Source organism: Chinchilla lanigera, unplaced genomic scaffold (assembly GCF_000276665.1).
Source record: "Chinchilla lanigera isolate Chin_1 unplaced genomic scaffold, ChiLan1.0 scaffold00046, whole genome shotgun sequence".
NCBI lineage: Eukaryota > Metazoa > Chordata > Mammalia > Rodentia > Chinchillidae > Chinchilla > Chinchilla lanigera.
In genome coordinates, this window is record NW_004955447.1 from 7,321,086 (window position 1) to 7,335,852 (window position 14,767).

General features: G+C 34.9%; 1 protein-coding gene across 2 annotated transcripts in view; it reads left to right on the top strand.

The window, feature by feature from the left end:
- Epha5 (EPH receptor A5) overlaps positions 1–14,767 on the top strand; it is a 315,936-nt gene that overhangs the window by 254,975 nt on the left and 46,194 nt on the right. For both annotated transcript variants that reach the window (XM_005392842.2, XM_013518577.1), the window contains one exon: positions 8,286–8,351. In XM_005392842.2, coding sequence (XP_005392899.1) covers positions 8,286–8,351 — 66 coding nt within the window. The remainder of the gene's footprint in view (positions 1–8,285; positions 8,352–14,767) is intronic.

The window sequence follows — 14,767 nt, forward strand, 5'->3', positions numbered from 1 at the left end:
GGCTTTTCTTCATTTTGTAACCAATGTGAATAAACCTGATAGACAAGCGGACTGATGCTCTGCTGAACTCTGGCTCTGCAGTGAGTCACCAAAAAGTCTTCTGTGTCGGAATAGTCACCACTTCCTGCAGGCCCTCTCCGCAGTCTGTGAGGAAAACTAACCTTTGCTTTCACATGCCTTTGTGTAAGTCTGTGGTTCAGTAACTTAGAAAGCAAACTGAGGAGGCTGAATTTAGGTCATTTACAGTTTTATTATTCTGTGAGATATTATGACTCCTATAAAATCCCAGTAGTTAGTATTGAAGCATAAAAATGCAAAAATGCCTTGGAACACACTATATTACAATTAAAAGAAACCTGCAAAATATTGGGGGAAAACTTGTTTACACTATTAGAGGATAGGAGTAAACTTCCTTAGTAAAACCTGTGCTCATTTATAGATAACATAAATTAACATTGCAAATAAATTATGAGAATTATTCAAAGTAATTACCAGAAAACAAATTGTTTTTAAGTACCCCCAGGTACTTTAGAAGTTTTTATTAACATGAAGACTATTAATATGCTAATTATCAGTCTTACCAGCTTTATTCCTTAAATAAATTTCCCCAAGACTATTATATTAGTACAAGTTTTTAATGAGTAACTATTGGATCAGTGGTTTCTCAACCTGGAGAAAATTTAAAATGAGTAATTTTGAAACACTGAATATTAGAGCCCATGATTTAATTGTTTAAGGTAAGGTCTGAACATTTTGCTTTGTTTTTTAAATCACTCCTCTTTCTTTTTTTTTTTTTTTTGGTTTTTTTCCGGTACTGGGAACCGAACTCACGACCTTGTGCTTGGCAGGCAGGCGCTTTTGCCACTGAGCTAAATCCCCAACCCCAAATCACTCCTCTTTATTATAACCTGTAGCCTGGTTTGAAAACACTGTATAATGTGTTTAGAGAAATCATATAGTTTCTCTATTCTTGAAGAGTAGCACAGAGCTCCTCAGTAAGTATATGCTAGTAATGCAAATAATAGTATCTACTACCACACCAAAAATTTACAAAAGTAGTTAATATTTATAGAAACTTGAGTTCAAATATATACCTAAATAAGAAGATCATATTTAGCATGTTCATGGTCATTTGCTAGTTGCATACATGTTTTTACCTTATGGAATTTTTGAAGGAACTTAATACTTCATAATGATCTGTGGCCCATTAGAATGATGAAATGAAGTAAATGCAGAGAATTATTATTACATGTAGTTCAGGAAAAAAGGCAATGGAAGTGTAAATATTTCTCACTTCAAGCATTTTGTCATTATTCGTCTGTTTGTTTTGCTTTCATTTAGTTTGATACTTTTATACGTTAACAGCAGTTTTCAGAGCAAGTAATAAGGAGAGTTTCTGATTCCAATCATAGTGGGAACGGTTTTTGTTTGCATGTTTCTGCAGCTTTAAGTCAAAGGAGCAGTAAGTGTGCAACACTTCGATTTGTAATTTTTCTTCCTATACCGGAGGTTGACACCACCGCCAGGGCCTCTCACACAGTAGGAAAGCACCCCTGGCCTTTTTTTGCTTCATTTTGTTTTAATCCCAGAAAAGTATACAATTAGTTTACTTCAGTTGTTTATATGGTTTGATCTTTGTTTTAAACATACATTTCAATAGCATAAAGGAGTTTGGGTCATTGAATATTTTTAAGATGTGCTACTCTTGATACCTTAAAATAAAATTAGGTGTATTTTGATACATTAAATGAGAACCTCTCTGTTTTTGATAGCAAGGTTACATTATTTTTTTTTTTTCTTGTTTTGGTTTTCGGTTTTTCTCCGTACCGGGAATCGAACTCACCACCTTGCACTTGCCAGGCAGGCGTTGTGCCTCTGAGCTAAATCCCCAGCCCCAAGGTTACATTATTAAAGATAGGAGAAGACACAGGCTCTGCAGAGTGAATTTGGCCAAGTAAAGGTAGGGAGGAAGTACGCCCCCCAGCTTGAGGGTGGCCACGGTGAGAGACAGAGGGTAGTGGCCACTGCTACACTTTCATAAAGGCATTTTCATGTTCAACGCAGTTCATTCTAAAATAAAGTAGTCAGATTTTTTTGTTTGTTTTTGTTTTTCTTTTTGGTTTTTCTCCGGTACCGGGAACCGAACTCACGACCTTGCGCTTGCCAGGCAGGCGCTTTTTGCCGCTGAGCTAAATCCCCATCCCCGAGTAGTCAGCTTTTTAAAAACCTATTACTAAGCACTGAACAGAGAAAGAGAGCTTCTTAAGGCCGTAATTGGTGTGAAATTCTCATCCACAACTGGTTATTGGTCCCGACGTGAGGAAGTTGCTTTCTCCCTGAGTTCCAGAATTCCCAGATTTATGGTAAGCATTGTATAGGGCATTTCAGGCTTGCAAAACGGAACACTAGGAAAAAAGAAGGCATGTGAGTGCAAAGCTTAGCTCTGACCCTCATCTGTCAGACCCCATGTCACAGGGACAGGGCTCATACCGGCCAGTTTCTGTAGAAAGTCTCCAAGGTAAGCAGTAATACACTGTCTCAAAAGGAGGAAGTGAAGAACTGGAAAAGAGGCTAAAATGCTGAACATAACTATTCACTCCACCAAGTTGCTAAGACTAAGGCTTGAATACTGCACACATGAATGCCAGCACATGTAAATGGATAGGATTAAGTTACATACATACATCCTAACACACATGTAGGTACAGTATTCAAAAATACTCTCAGAAATAGCAGAACCAGGAAGTGGAAAGGGTAGGGAGGAACAGGAGGAATGGAGAGACATGGAGAAAACGCTTTTTTTGACTTGTTAGAATGATTTATATTTGTGAGGTGCAATAATTTGATGGCTTTGTAAATAAATTTGAGTTTGGGCCAGTTGTGTCATCGTTAAACTTTTTATTCTTTTCTCAATGATTATTAAAGATATTTGAGATTTTTAAAATGTGTACAGAGATTCAACAGGTACTTGTATTATTCATTCAGACTTCTATAAAAAATGCCAGAGACTGGATGACTTATAAACAGCAGAAGTTTATTTCTCACAGTTCTGGAGGCCAGGAAGTCCAAACTCAAGACACTGGTTTAGCTGGTGGTGTGAATGCTCTTCCGGCTTAGCGATGGCTTTTGTTCTGCAGCCTTATAAACTAAAAGGGAAGAAGTTTGTGTCTTTCCACACACATGTCTAAGGGCTTTGTTCTCATCATAAGATCATCTTCTGAAGGCCCTACTCCTAATATTGTTACCTCACAAGTTAGGATAGCAACATATGAATGGGGTAAAAGGACACAGGCATTCTGTGCCTTGCATTACTGCATCGTGAGACAAAGTGTATACAACACTTAACATTTTAGTATTAATTACCTGTGACTCATGGCCCCTGGTTTCCTTTGTTACCACCATTATTTATATACTACAGTTCTTTTTTGTCATTTTAAAATCAATAGTGTCTGAATAGCAGTACATTTGAGTAAAAATCATAATTGGAGTTGTTTAAATTGTTCAATTTTCTTAAAGTTATAAAATGAAATAACAAAAAAAAATTTGAATCAGAGAAACTTAAAAATCTTGCCATAGTTGATGTAACACTCTGGCAAAAATAGCTCTGAGAGTTCTGGTAAATCTTTATGCCATCATTTTACTTTTTTCTACTAAATTTTATCTAATTAAAATGTAATCAAACCATATTTACTTTTATTACTTCATAAACTCCATAAATATATTTTTTTAAAAAATGTAGTTTACTTCCCTTTAAATCTGTGTGCAGCCTTATGTATATTATTCGCACCCCACAAGACAAATTGTTAGGGATAAAATGTTTTAACTGCTAACTCCAAGCGCTAGGTAATACCAAGAGCTTCATGCAGTATTCCATTCTTCAGAGCAAGTTTATGTGGTGTAGAGTTGTGCATTGTATAGTGTACACGGTATATAATCATTATCACATTTTCATCAATAACTAACTTACACCAATGTATAACGTAGTAAAGAATTTGTCTAGGACTCTACCTAGTTTAACTGCAAGCTCCATAATGTTAATTATTTTGCAACAGGATGATGTCAGAAAGAGCACTGATTGCTCTCTGATAGGTTTTGAAATACAGGTGCTTCTCAGCTTTCAGGGGGATTATTTCCAAGTTAGCCCATTGCAAATTAACAGTATCTAAAGTCCCAAATCACCTGTCACAGTTAACTGCAGAGCATCATGACTTAGCAAGTAGGTCTGCAAGCTGACAAGCACGGCACCTGTACTGTCCTGCTCACCTGGCTGGAGGAAGCTGTTAGGGAACATCAGTAGCCTGGGGAGAAAAATCAAATTTCAACGTGTGGTTTTTACTGAACATGTATCTTTTTGGAAACATTGTCAGTCAAACCACCATAAGTCAGGAAGGTTCGGTAATGTTTTCTAGATGACTGGTGCCAGTTTGCAGTGTCATCTGCTGCAAAACCTGGCCCTACTTCCATTGGCTGTTTCCTCCCGCCAGCAATGAATACCATCTTTACTGTTGTTTTACTTTAAGTGGGTAAATGATATAGCCTTTCAGTTTCACAAGGTTTTTAGCAAGTGAAATAAAAGCGTTTTCAACCTGATTAAAGTTCTTCTTTTGTGAAATTACTCTCCCGTTTTTCTCATGTACGTCGAGTGACTTCTTCTTGTTTTTCTTATTCACTTGGATGAATGCTTGTTTAAGAATTGAAGTCATCATTTATCCAGCTTGCTTCTCTGATCTAGAGTAGCTGAATGTCTCTTCCCTAGAGGTATAATCACCTTGCTTTCAGAGGAGGGGCATTGTGTTACATTAACACACTTCATACATATATTGATCTACTCTCAGTCAGGCTTGGCTGAGATAATTTCACTTGAATCGTTTTTTTTTTTTTTTTTGGTCTGGAAGATTTCTGTTATCCTATTTGAATCTTCCGAAGGACAAATTAAAGGATTTTCTTAAAACAAAGACCAACAGCTTTTGATCATCATCCTGAAAGGGCTGAACTATTTAAAACTTGGGTAGTAATGATCTTGTTATAGCTGCATGTGCTTCATCAGAGTCCCAGGTGTTCAAAGCTGAAGCAGTGTCGATGTACCTGTGCCAAACCATAGATCACAGAAATTAGAGTGGCTGCTATTTCAAGCACTTTCTGGCTTCTCCTTCTAAATGATCTCTGAGGCTGATAAGCATTTTCAGCTTGTGCTCATATGAATATTTATTGATTATGGAAAAATAATTTTCTATATCATCTCATCTGAAGTTGTCACTGTGGCAGCGTCCTCGGATTTTTTTAAAAAACTTATTTAGGACACTGTTCTTCCACTTCAGAGGTGCACAGAAGAGGAAGCCAGGTTAATGTTCCTCATACCACATTAATTTACAGTGTGCTTTGATCACTGTATGTGTATGAGAAAGTATATTTGGTGAAATGATTTTTTAAATTTCATTGATCGTTCTGTAATTACATGAATTGATCTGCATGAAATTAGGTACTTTGTATATTAGAAATGGGGTATTTATCATAGTAATGTCATATGGATCATGAGAAATCCATTCCTCTGAAATAATGAGAGCCTATTCTACCACATTGATTATCATATTACTAAAAGTGACAGTTCCTGCTTTTTTCAAAGTGTATGATGTGTTAGAGAGTGGTCAAAGGTAAATACACAGTTTCTTTGTCTATTTTCAGAAAAACCTATGAGAATAAGATCTACTGTTATCACTATGTTATACGTACTAACTTGGAGACAGAGGTGTTAGCTAAGTTACTTTCGGGCACATTTTAAAAAGTTAAGGAATACACATCAGTGCAGTATCTGAAATAGTAATGCAGAAAAAATAAAGCTGTACGTATTTGTTTTTTACATAGAATTGCATTTTTCTTTAAGTTTTATTGAAATAATAATGTAGAATTATAATAGGTAAGAAGATTTAGATTCTTCAGGGCTAAAATTTGTAGACAGTGAATTGCATGTGAGTGTGTGTATTTTATATGTGTGAGTACGTGTGTGTGCCACACACGTTTAGAATCATTAGTGTCTTCTTGAATATTAGAACGCTGATTAAGTATGAAATATATCCTGTTACATAGCATGCGATCATGGTACAATTGTTGTTTTCTTAAGCAAAATTCTACATAAGTTATAAAGTTTCATGCAGTGGGATATTTGTACTTTATGATACGATCACCTCATCATTTTTTTTCATTAAAATACAACTGGAGACACCCGTCAACAAGTAATATTTATCATTTATTGATCAGCACTCCTATAATTAACACACACACACACACAAAATTCCTCTGTATTAGTAGATATCGGCAAACGGAGGTAATTGTTTTGCTGATACAAATTATAGTATAGTGAAACACTGTCATTCATTATGTGCAAAGCATGAAAAAAGATCAAGGAATCATCTTCATCTCAATAAATCAGTAGTCTAAGAAAGGAGGACAGCCCTTATTTAAAGGGCCAAACAGTAAATGTTTTAACTTTTTAGACCACAGTGTACGTGTAGCACCTACTCAGCTCTATCGTAAGAGCAGTAAGCTCTAAACAAGTAGTAAGTGTTGCCGTGTTCCAGTAGAATTGTGTTTACCAATCTAGTGGTGAGCTGGATGGGCTCAGGAGGCACAATTTGCTTACCTCTTGTCCGAGGGCTGGAGAGCAGCAGTGTGAGTGTTAACTTTTTAAAGATGTCGGCACTTTTTAAGATATTAATGAAATAAAAAAAAAAGATATTAATGAAATAAATATTCAGAAATTTTATGATCTCTCCAAATATTTTATAGATGTTTTGCCTCCTTTTAGAGTATTTTGATAAAGTAAAATCTGACTTTCATTACATCTACAGTGAAAATAATCATTTGTCATGTTCTTTAAAAGAGTCAAAAGTATCGTAAACAATCAAATTGAAAATGAATCCACAGGGCTGGGGATTTAGCTCAGTGGCACAGTGCCTGCCTGGCAAGCGCAAGGTTGTGAGTTCAATTCCCGGTACCGGAAAAAAAACAAACAACAACAAAAAAAAAAAAAAAAAAAAAAAACAAACAAAAAAACCCCGAAAATGAATCCACAGTATCAATCCTGCTTATTAGGACTCCATTATTGACAATCAGCTCCTCAGATACCCTAAGATTTCCACTTTTCTATCACAACTACTCCACCATACCATAGCAACGTCAATAAAACATTCATAAACAAGTAATTAGTGCGAGATAGACATGTTCTGGTGAGACCAAAACATGTGGTGAACTGGATCGAGCCCATGGGCTAATGCTTAAAAAAGGTATATTTTTCCTTTGAAGAAGACCTAGGGGAATTAGATTTGGAAACACCTGTTTTCAGTAGATTTTGAAAATTTTTTGGATATTTATATTTTATTTTCTCCTTAGAGTATTTGTATTTCAAATAAGGTCAAAATAGACAGATTTTCGTGCAAAAACTACATTTGCTAGTGTATGATGTCACAAGAGAATTTTTTTGAAATCACTTTATGTGGATATACTATTCATAAAAAATAAGAGAAAGTAATTCATTGAACTGTTTCTATGCTGTATTCTGCCATCAGACGATGTGGTTTCAATCAAGAATGCATTTTATTTAACAAATTATTCTGTTTTATCCAGACTTTTTACTAAGAATATGTAGAAAATTAAAATGAATCCTCAGTATTGGCATATCCAGAAAAGTACATGTGTTATAATTGCTTTTTCTATATAGCTAAAGCTCTGAAAATATTTGGAGGTGTATTTTTAAAATCTGGAATTATAAATATAACTTGGTGACCTTCCCTAAGTGGTTGGAGACATCATGTAAACACAAAAATGTAATAGACTCTAAGTAATACTATGGACATACAAAAAGAGTGGATCATAAATAAGACCTTCTCATTGTAAACTTGCAGAGTTCTGCAAACTCTGTCTTTAGAGGGCTGTTTAGAATGTCTTGCAAATATAAATTTGAGGGAATTTCTGAGGAAAATATTTAGATGGGCATACTTCTTTATTTGTGTGTCTGTGTTATTTGTATACAATTCAAATGTATCCCCTCCTACTTCCAACTGAACCCTAATTTTAAGTAAAGTAGAAAGCACTATCTGGTATAGCTCTATCCTTCTTAAACCCATAGAATACTTAAGTGAAAAGGCATTGTGAAAGAATTTGCTGTGTGAATTGCGGCATTTTGCTTTTGAAAGGCAGAGCAGACCCTGAGTGAAATCCAGAGTGTCTTTATGCTGTCTCTGAGGGAGTGGGATCTCTTCTTATCTTGGGCTCTCTTGTTTGCTTTTCAGTTGCTGCGAATGTGGCTGTGGGAGGGCTTCTTCCCTGTGCGCTGTTGCCCATCCAAGCCTAATATGGTTAGTGTTTCCTCCCGCTTTCACGCCTCTGTGACGTCCACCGCTCTGTATGACCGCCAGCATCTTTCCTTTCTCCATGTGTGTACATTCTGACACTCAGTGCACCCGTTACACTCTCACAGTGAGAAATGAAAATGATTCCTGAAGGTTAATGCCGACAAGTGATTGCAGAGAGATTACTGAAAGTAAGATGTTACGCGTAGCACATCCTCCCTGTGTCAAGCGTTCGTACTTACGTTCTGAGGCTTTCACGTGGTTCTGATTCAGGGAGGAAGGTGTAAGACTACAGCATCTGTTCCACATTGAACATGTCACTGTTTTTGTTGTTCCATTCAGCAAAATCCATATCACACATTGAAGTAAAATGCTGCTTCTGTCCAAGTAAAGTCACCTTTTATGTCTCCCAGATCCATGCACAATGACCATAATGTACAACTGGGATCTCCTACTGTCATAATCATTGTGGATACATGTGGCATTGATGAATAAAACCACATGTAATTTTAAATGGTTTACATCATTGTATTAAGTTTCAATTATTTCAGATATCTGAAGTGATATTCCTATTTTGATACCACTGATATAAAAATTACATCTGTATAATCAGTTTCTAAATGGGATAACATTAATTATTTATAAATACAAATTTTAAATATACATCTGGGTTGTAACTGTGATATCAAGGGCTGGAATATAGGATAAGAGAACTCTCTATACAGATTTAGAGAGACTTCTACACAATAGCGAGCTACTTTGTAAAAAGTGAAACTCCAAGTGATTGCTTTGTAGATTAAAGAGCCTAAATCCCTGAAGAACCAGTCTGAGTTTCAATTTTAGTCAAATCTTGCCCAGAAAAGATCACTTAAAGTGCATTTTAGAGAATAATAAGGGTCTATGGTGGCATTTTAAATTGCTACTTGTGTTATATGGTTATAAATTAATTTTGGTTGCTTTAAACACCGGTTGTGTGGATGACCGGACACCACGTGCACACGTGGGGTGTGCTGGACGGATGCTGGAGGTCTTCGTAGATTGCACAGATGGATGGGATTCAGAGATGTTTCTCTCAGCCTCTTGAAAGTTTGTACTTGCACAATCTTGAAGTTACTAGGAAATGAAGATTTGTTCCAGGTTATTTAACTTACAAAGGAAATTTTTATACGCATGGACCTTCAGTGACAAGCCAAATAAAAACTGAAATCTAGACATTCCTAAAGTATCAACTATGACAAACTAAAATATGATTATTCTACTTCAGTCTTAAGTATAGTTGTTATATGACATAAATTATCACTGAGGTGGAATAGGCCAAATTTACATCTGTTAAAAATGGAGATTGAAACCTAAGCCTACCTTGAAGTAAGTTCCACAGAAATTTAAGTGGGAGTGTGAAGATTTATAAGCACAAGACTTAAAAAGTCTTAACAAAAGATGCCCTATAACTAAGTTGAAATATTTAATTTTTAAAATACTATCTTTTCCTACTCTTTAATTGGAAAGAAGGAAACTGGGAAAGTACTTTCTTTGCAAGGAATACACAAAAAAACCAAAAATAGATTTTTTTTCCTAAAATCTTTCCTCAAATAATGTTAGGAATTGTGCAAGAAATGTGTGTTTGGTTTTGAGCATGTGTACCTGTGAGTGAATGAGAGAGAGAGAAAGAGAGAGAGAGAGAGAGAGAGAGAGAGAGTGTGTGTGTGTGTGTGTGTGTGTATGTGCATAGAGATTATTTAGCTACAAATTCTCTTAGGTACTCAATAAAACGCTGAGTCCTCGTGGGAAGATTTATGGATGAACTGGGAAATCTGAAATCTTGTCGCCTAATTTGTATGCTTGATCATACCTGTCAATTACTATGCAAATAATTTTCAAAGAACATTATCATCATCATCACTTATGAGCAGACATATTTGCAATTAATTACAGAGCAGAGATTTGTAAACATTTTCAATCTTGTACGCTTGTTTATTTCGTGAAGTTCACTCATGAATGTATGTGTGATTAGTTCTGACCTTAATATCCTATGACGCATACTCATTACAAAAGCTCACTGCCACCCAGTGGCTGTTAGAAATACCCTGAGTTACTTTGGGGAAATACAGTTTGTGGACGTGAGATTTTAACACCTTTGACTCCATCTGTGGTCCTGCTATGTCCAAGCTTCTGCAAGGTGCTGAGCTTCTGGATTTTACTGTCATTATTTCCCAAGAAAAAAAACCACACTCCATCATTTTCCCATGGTGTGATGTACCATTTATAAAATTAAATTTGTAATTACGTTACCATCTTTTTTCCTTGATCTCAAATTGTTCTGCATTGCTGTGACTAACTGCTTTGTTATGACATCCATAGACATAATGTTAGTTTTTCAGATATTTCTGCTGTGACTGAAATCTGAGTGACAGAAGCTATTTCTAAAGGAAACTCAGAGGCCTAGGTTTGGAGATCGCCCACATTTTTAGCAGCGATATCTTCATCAGGCAAAAATGGCCTTTCCCTTTGTGCCGTTACAACTGGTTTCAGAATCAAATCATTGTTTCACTTCTGTAAAGATATATTTTATAAACAAGAAATGAATTATTTTAATGTAAATAGCTTCTACAGAACACCATCCTTTTTCATAATTCTAGTATCTCATTTAAAATACTTAGTGGCACATAATGTGAGTGATGGTTAAAGTAAATGTAGAGTATATTAAATTCAATTGAAGGCTTGGTATGTTACATATATGAACTGATCCAGTACCCCTTTCTTTAATAGTTGTAGGATCTCAGATTACAGGAGATTATAAACAGGTCTGCTTTAAGAAATGTTATTAATTTTTATACTTTCTGGTGCTTTCATATCTTTTACTACTTCTCAGAGGGGAAGAAAAAAGGATTTCAGTATTTAAAAACTGGAGATCTTTAATAGTGTTTATTTCATTCATTTATCTAGTCTATGTAGAAAATCATTCAATTTTGAAATAAATTAACTTTATTTTAAAAAATTTAAAATATTGACCTAAGATGAATTATACTTCATTTTAATGCACATAGTAAAATTTATCATAATTTTTGGAAATTACAAATAAAATTTCTCTGTGAAATAGATCATGAATTCTTTCAAATATTAGTGTATGTACATGTATCCTGCCCCCCCTTACATAGTCCAAAATGAAATAAAGAAACAAAACCCTAACCTTTGGACCTTACATAGTCCAAAATGAAATAAAGAAGCAAAGCCTCATTCAATATTTATTTCTGAAGCCTAAACCAATGGAAAACAGTGCTCATAGGCTACTTTGGAGCCATGTGGTAAATTATTACTACTACACAATGCTTGTGCTCTGAAGCGATTGACGTTCACAATCTAAATTTATTATCAAACCCTCAATTTATAAGCAGAATTCAGTTATTCACCGGCACCTCCATCTATACATAAAGAATATTGTTTATTATTTCATGCATTATGGAGATTTCAGATCTTCACATTTAGATGTGGTGTCTGGGGCCAAGGTTTTAAAATAGCATTAGTATTATCAGGAATGATTTACCCACTGCCTTAGGATAGGTATAGAGAAAATGTATTTATTTGTTACTTACCAGTAGGGTCATTGCTATATTTATGTAACAAGAATTTCTTTAGGCCTTTTTAATAAATAAATATTAACGAAGATGAGTTATGCTTTTATATACTTTATCATGTCCATTTCTATTACAAGAAATAAAAACACATTTTTTCTAGAAGAACAAGAGTATGCATGATGAGATGATCCCTCCTGAAACAAATTCTGTGTGTAGTGTTAGTACAATAATATCAAAGTTTACTGGAATTGCAGCATGAAACAAAATGAGGAAACTGTTTCTTTTCTATTCAGAAAAAAAATATTTCCAGAAAGCGGGAGACATCATTTATGTAGAACTGACGTATTTACTGACTGTTTGATGGATTAAAATTGTGCATCTGGTGCAGGTACAGATGAGAGTGAATGAGTGTGCTTCTTTCCAATGCACTGTTAAGGAGGCTGATCCGCAGCTTGGGTGCTAAGCTCTGCCAGCTGCACTTTCTCTTGCTGTGTCTCATTGAGGTGTGTTTTAATGATGCTTTGGGGGTCCAGAACTTAATATTATATGTAATTGTGACATGTGGCCATACATGTTACAGAGCTCCAGAGCTGCCCATGGTGAAAAATAACTGTTCTATTGTCATGTGGATTCTCACCCTAGATAATCCAACATGTACTGCTCCTCAGCAAGGCATTCCCAAATCAGTTTTTTGATGAGATTCAGTTTTATTTCCATTTTCACATGAGGAATTTGCATGAAATTTAAATATCTAAGGGGCTTATTTAATGACAGTGGCTATTGCAGGATACCATTTTTAAATATTGTCATTTATTTCTTTTGACATTGAGAAAGTTAATGGTATCATGAATGTTTGTTTATTAATTTAAGCTGCAAGAATTCATATACCTCTTAGGTTCCTTTAGAATTCTACTAACAAAGTCTTTTGTCAGTATTATTTACATAACATAAACCTGAGGATAATTTCCCACATTTGTGTGTAGAAAACTGTTAAAAAGAAATACCAACAACTTCTTGCTAGAGGAACACGCTTTAAAGACTGAAAAAATAATGTGTAGCAAAATTATAAACAATGTATTAAAATATTTTAAATCTTAGCTGAAGAGATCAAGTACAATTTCAGGAAAATATCATAAATTCCTTTTTCTGTGCATTTCACTGTGAAGAGGTGAATTAAGGTGTCTTAAGGAATTGTGAATGATAACATGCATCTAAATACAGAACTAGGAATAAAATAAAATAAAAACTCATCAGGTTCTTGCTGTGCATCTTTCCTCTCTAAATAGCATTCTATGTATTAAGTATATTATTATGTTTACTCAAATATTTAGTAGCTGAACCCATAAATTGCAAATTCCTCAACATGATCAAAATAATTTTGATTTTGAAATAGTGTCCTAAGGTCAGTTTGTTAATGTGGTAATATATAAATAAGTACACACTAGAAAATGACATAATATAAAGTACATTTTATTTTTATATCAAATTATGCTAACATTTTAAATATCCCAGAATATATAACCGAGAAATTATCTGTTGGTAAACATCTACTGGGTGCTTCATTTACATTGTACAGTTGCTTTCAATCAATTTTGTTATGAAAATACTTTGTCAGTCTGCCATTTGGCTGTTTTTGCTTAATGCAGTCATAAATAAAAATTTTATCTGTAATGAACTCAATTTTGTGGTGGGATCTTATGAATAGTAAAATCACTTCCTTCCAGTTTCACTGAAAACAAATATTTTCATTTTTGCCAGTTGTTGAATGTTACATGGTGAGTCATGTACATCAATTCAGTATTCATCAGCATAGTCCTGTACCAGACCCGTCATTGTGTAGACACGATCAAAGCACCATTCGCTCATTCATTTATTCATTCATCAATGTGACAATATTTTTTAATGCCAACTTTGAAATAAGCGCTAACTCACTGCTAGGGTTTGTAGATGAGTACTGGTTATGGATATTCTGGAAGCTAATAATACCATGTGGTGAGTTTAAAACCACTCAAATGACTGTACTGCATTATAAAGTGGAAATTATACCATAAGAGAAGTAAAGAAAGCTACCGTGTTCAGAGGAGAAATTTTCTATTAAGCTGGAATATCAAGAGGAATAAGAGAAGGCAAAAATTGGACTGAACTTTGGTAATTGGAGTTTGTTAGGAAAAACATTCTTGGATAAAGAACTAATACGTACAAATGTATGAAATCATGTAAAAAAAAGTCTTGGTAATTTTAGAAAAAAATGTAGTATGCCTGAAGGAGATGGTGCAGGAAATGTGTTAGAGGTATAATTAGGAAGTTTTGCTGCCTTATCATACTGAAGGTTTTATAATAGGAAGCTAATCCAATAGGAAATCATCTTGTAGAAGTGACTTGTCTAGAGCCATGAGCAAAGCTGGGGAAAGGAACTACAGGATGGGGGGAGGATTACCATTCTGAAGGCAGTTGTAGTAATCCACATGAAAAATAACTAGGCCTTAACTGAGGAAGGAGTGGAGTTAATGAAAAAGAAGAGCTGCACTGTAATGTTTATACCGCATAATGCTTGGACTCTGGTGACTAATTTGTTGAGAAGCATAAAAGATTAATAATGGTTGGGCCTCAAGGCCATGGTGGTGTTCATAACCAGAAAAAGCAGAAGAGAGAACATGGTGGAAAGAAGGAAAAATACACTAATTTCTTTCACAGGTCCATTGACTTTGAAGTGCCAATGGAATAGCTCTTAAAAATGTATCAGAAATAAATATAGTTTTCAAAGGAATCAAAACTAGACGGTGAAAGTTATTTGATAAATTAATGGAAGTGGATGGACTAAGCAGAGGGAATCCAAGGAATGTGTGCAGA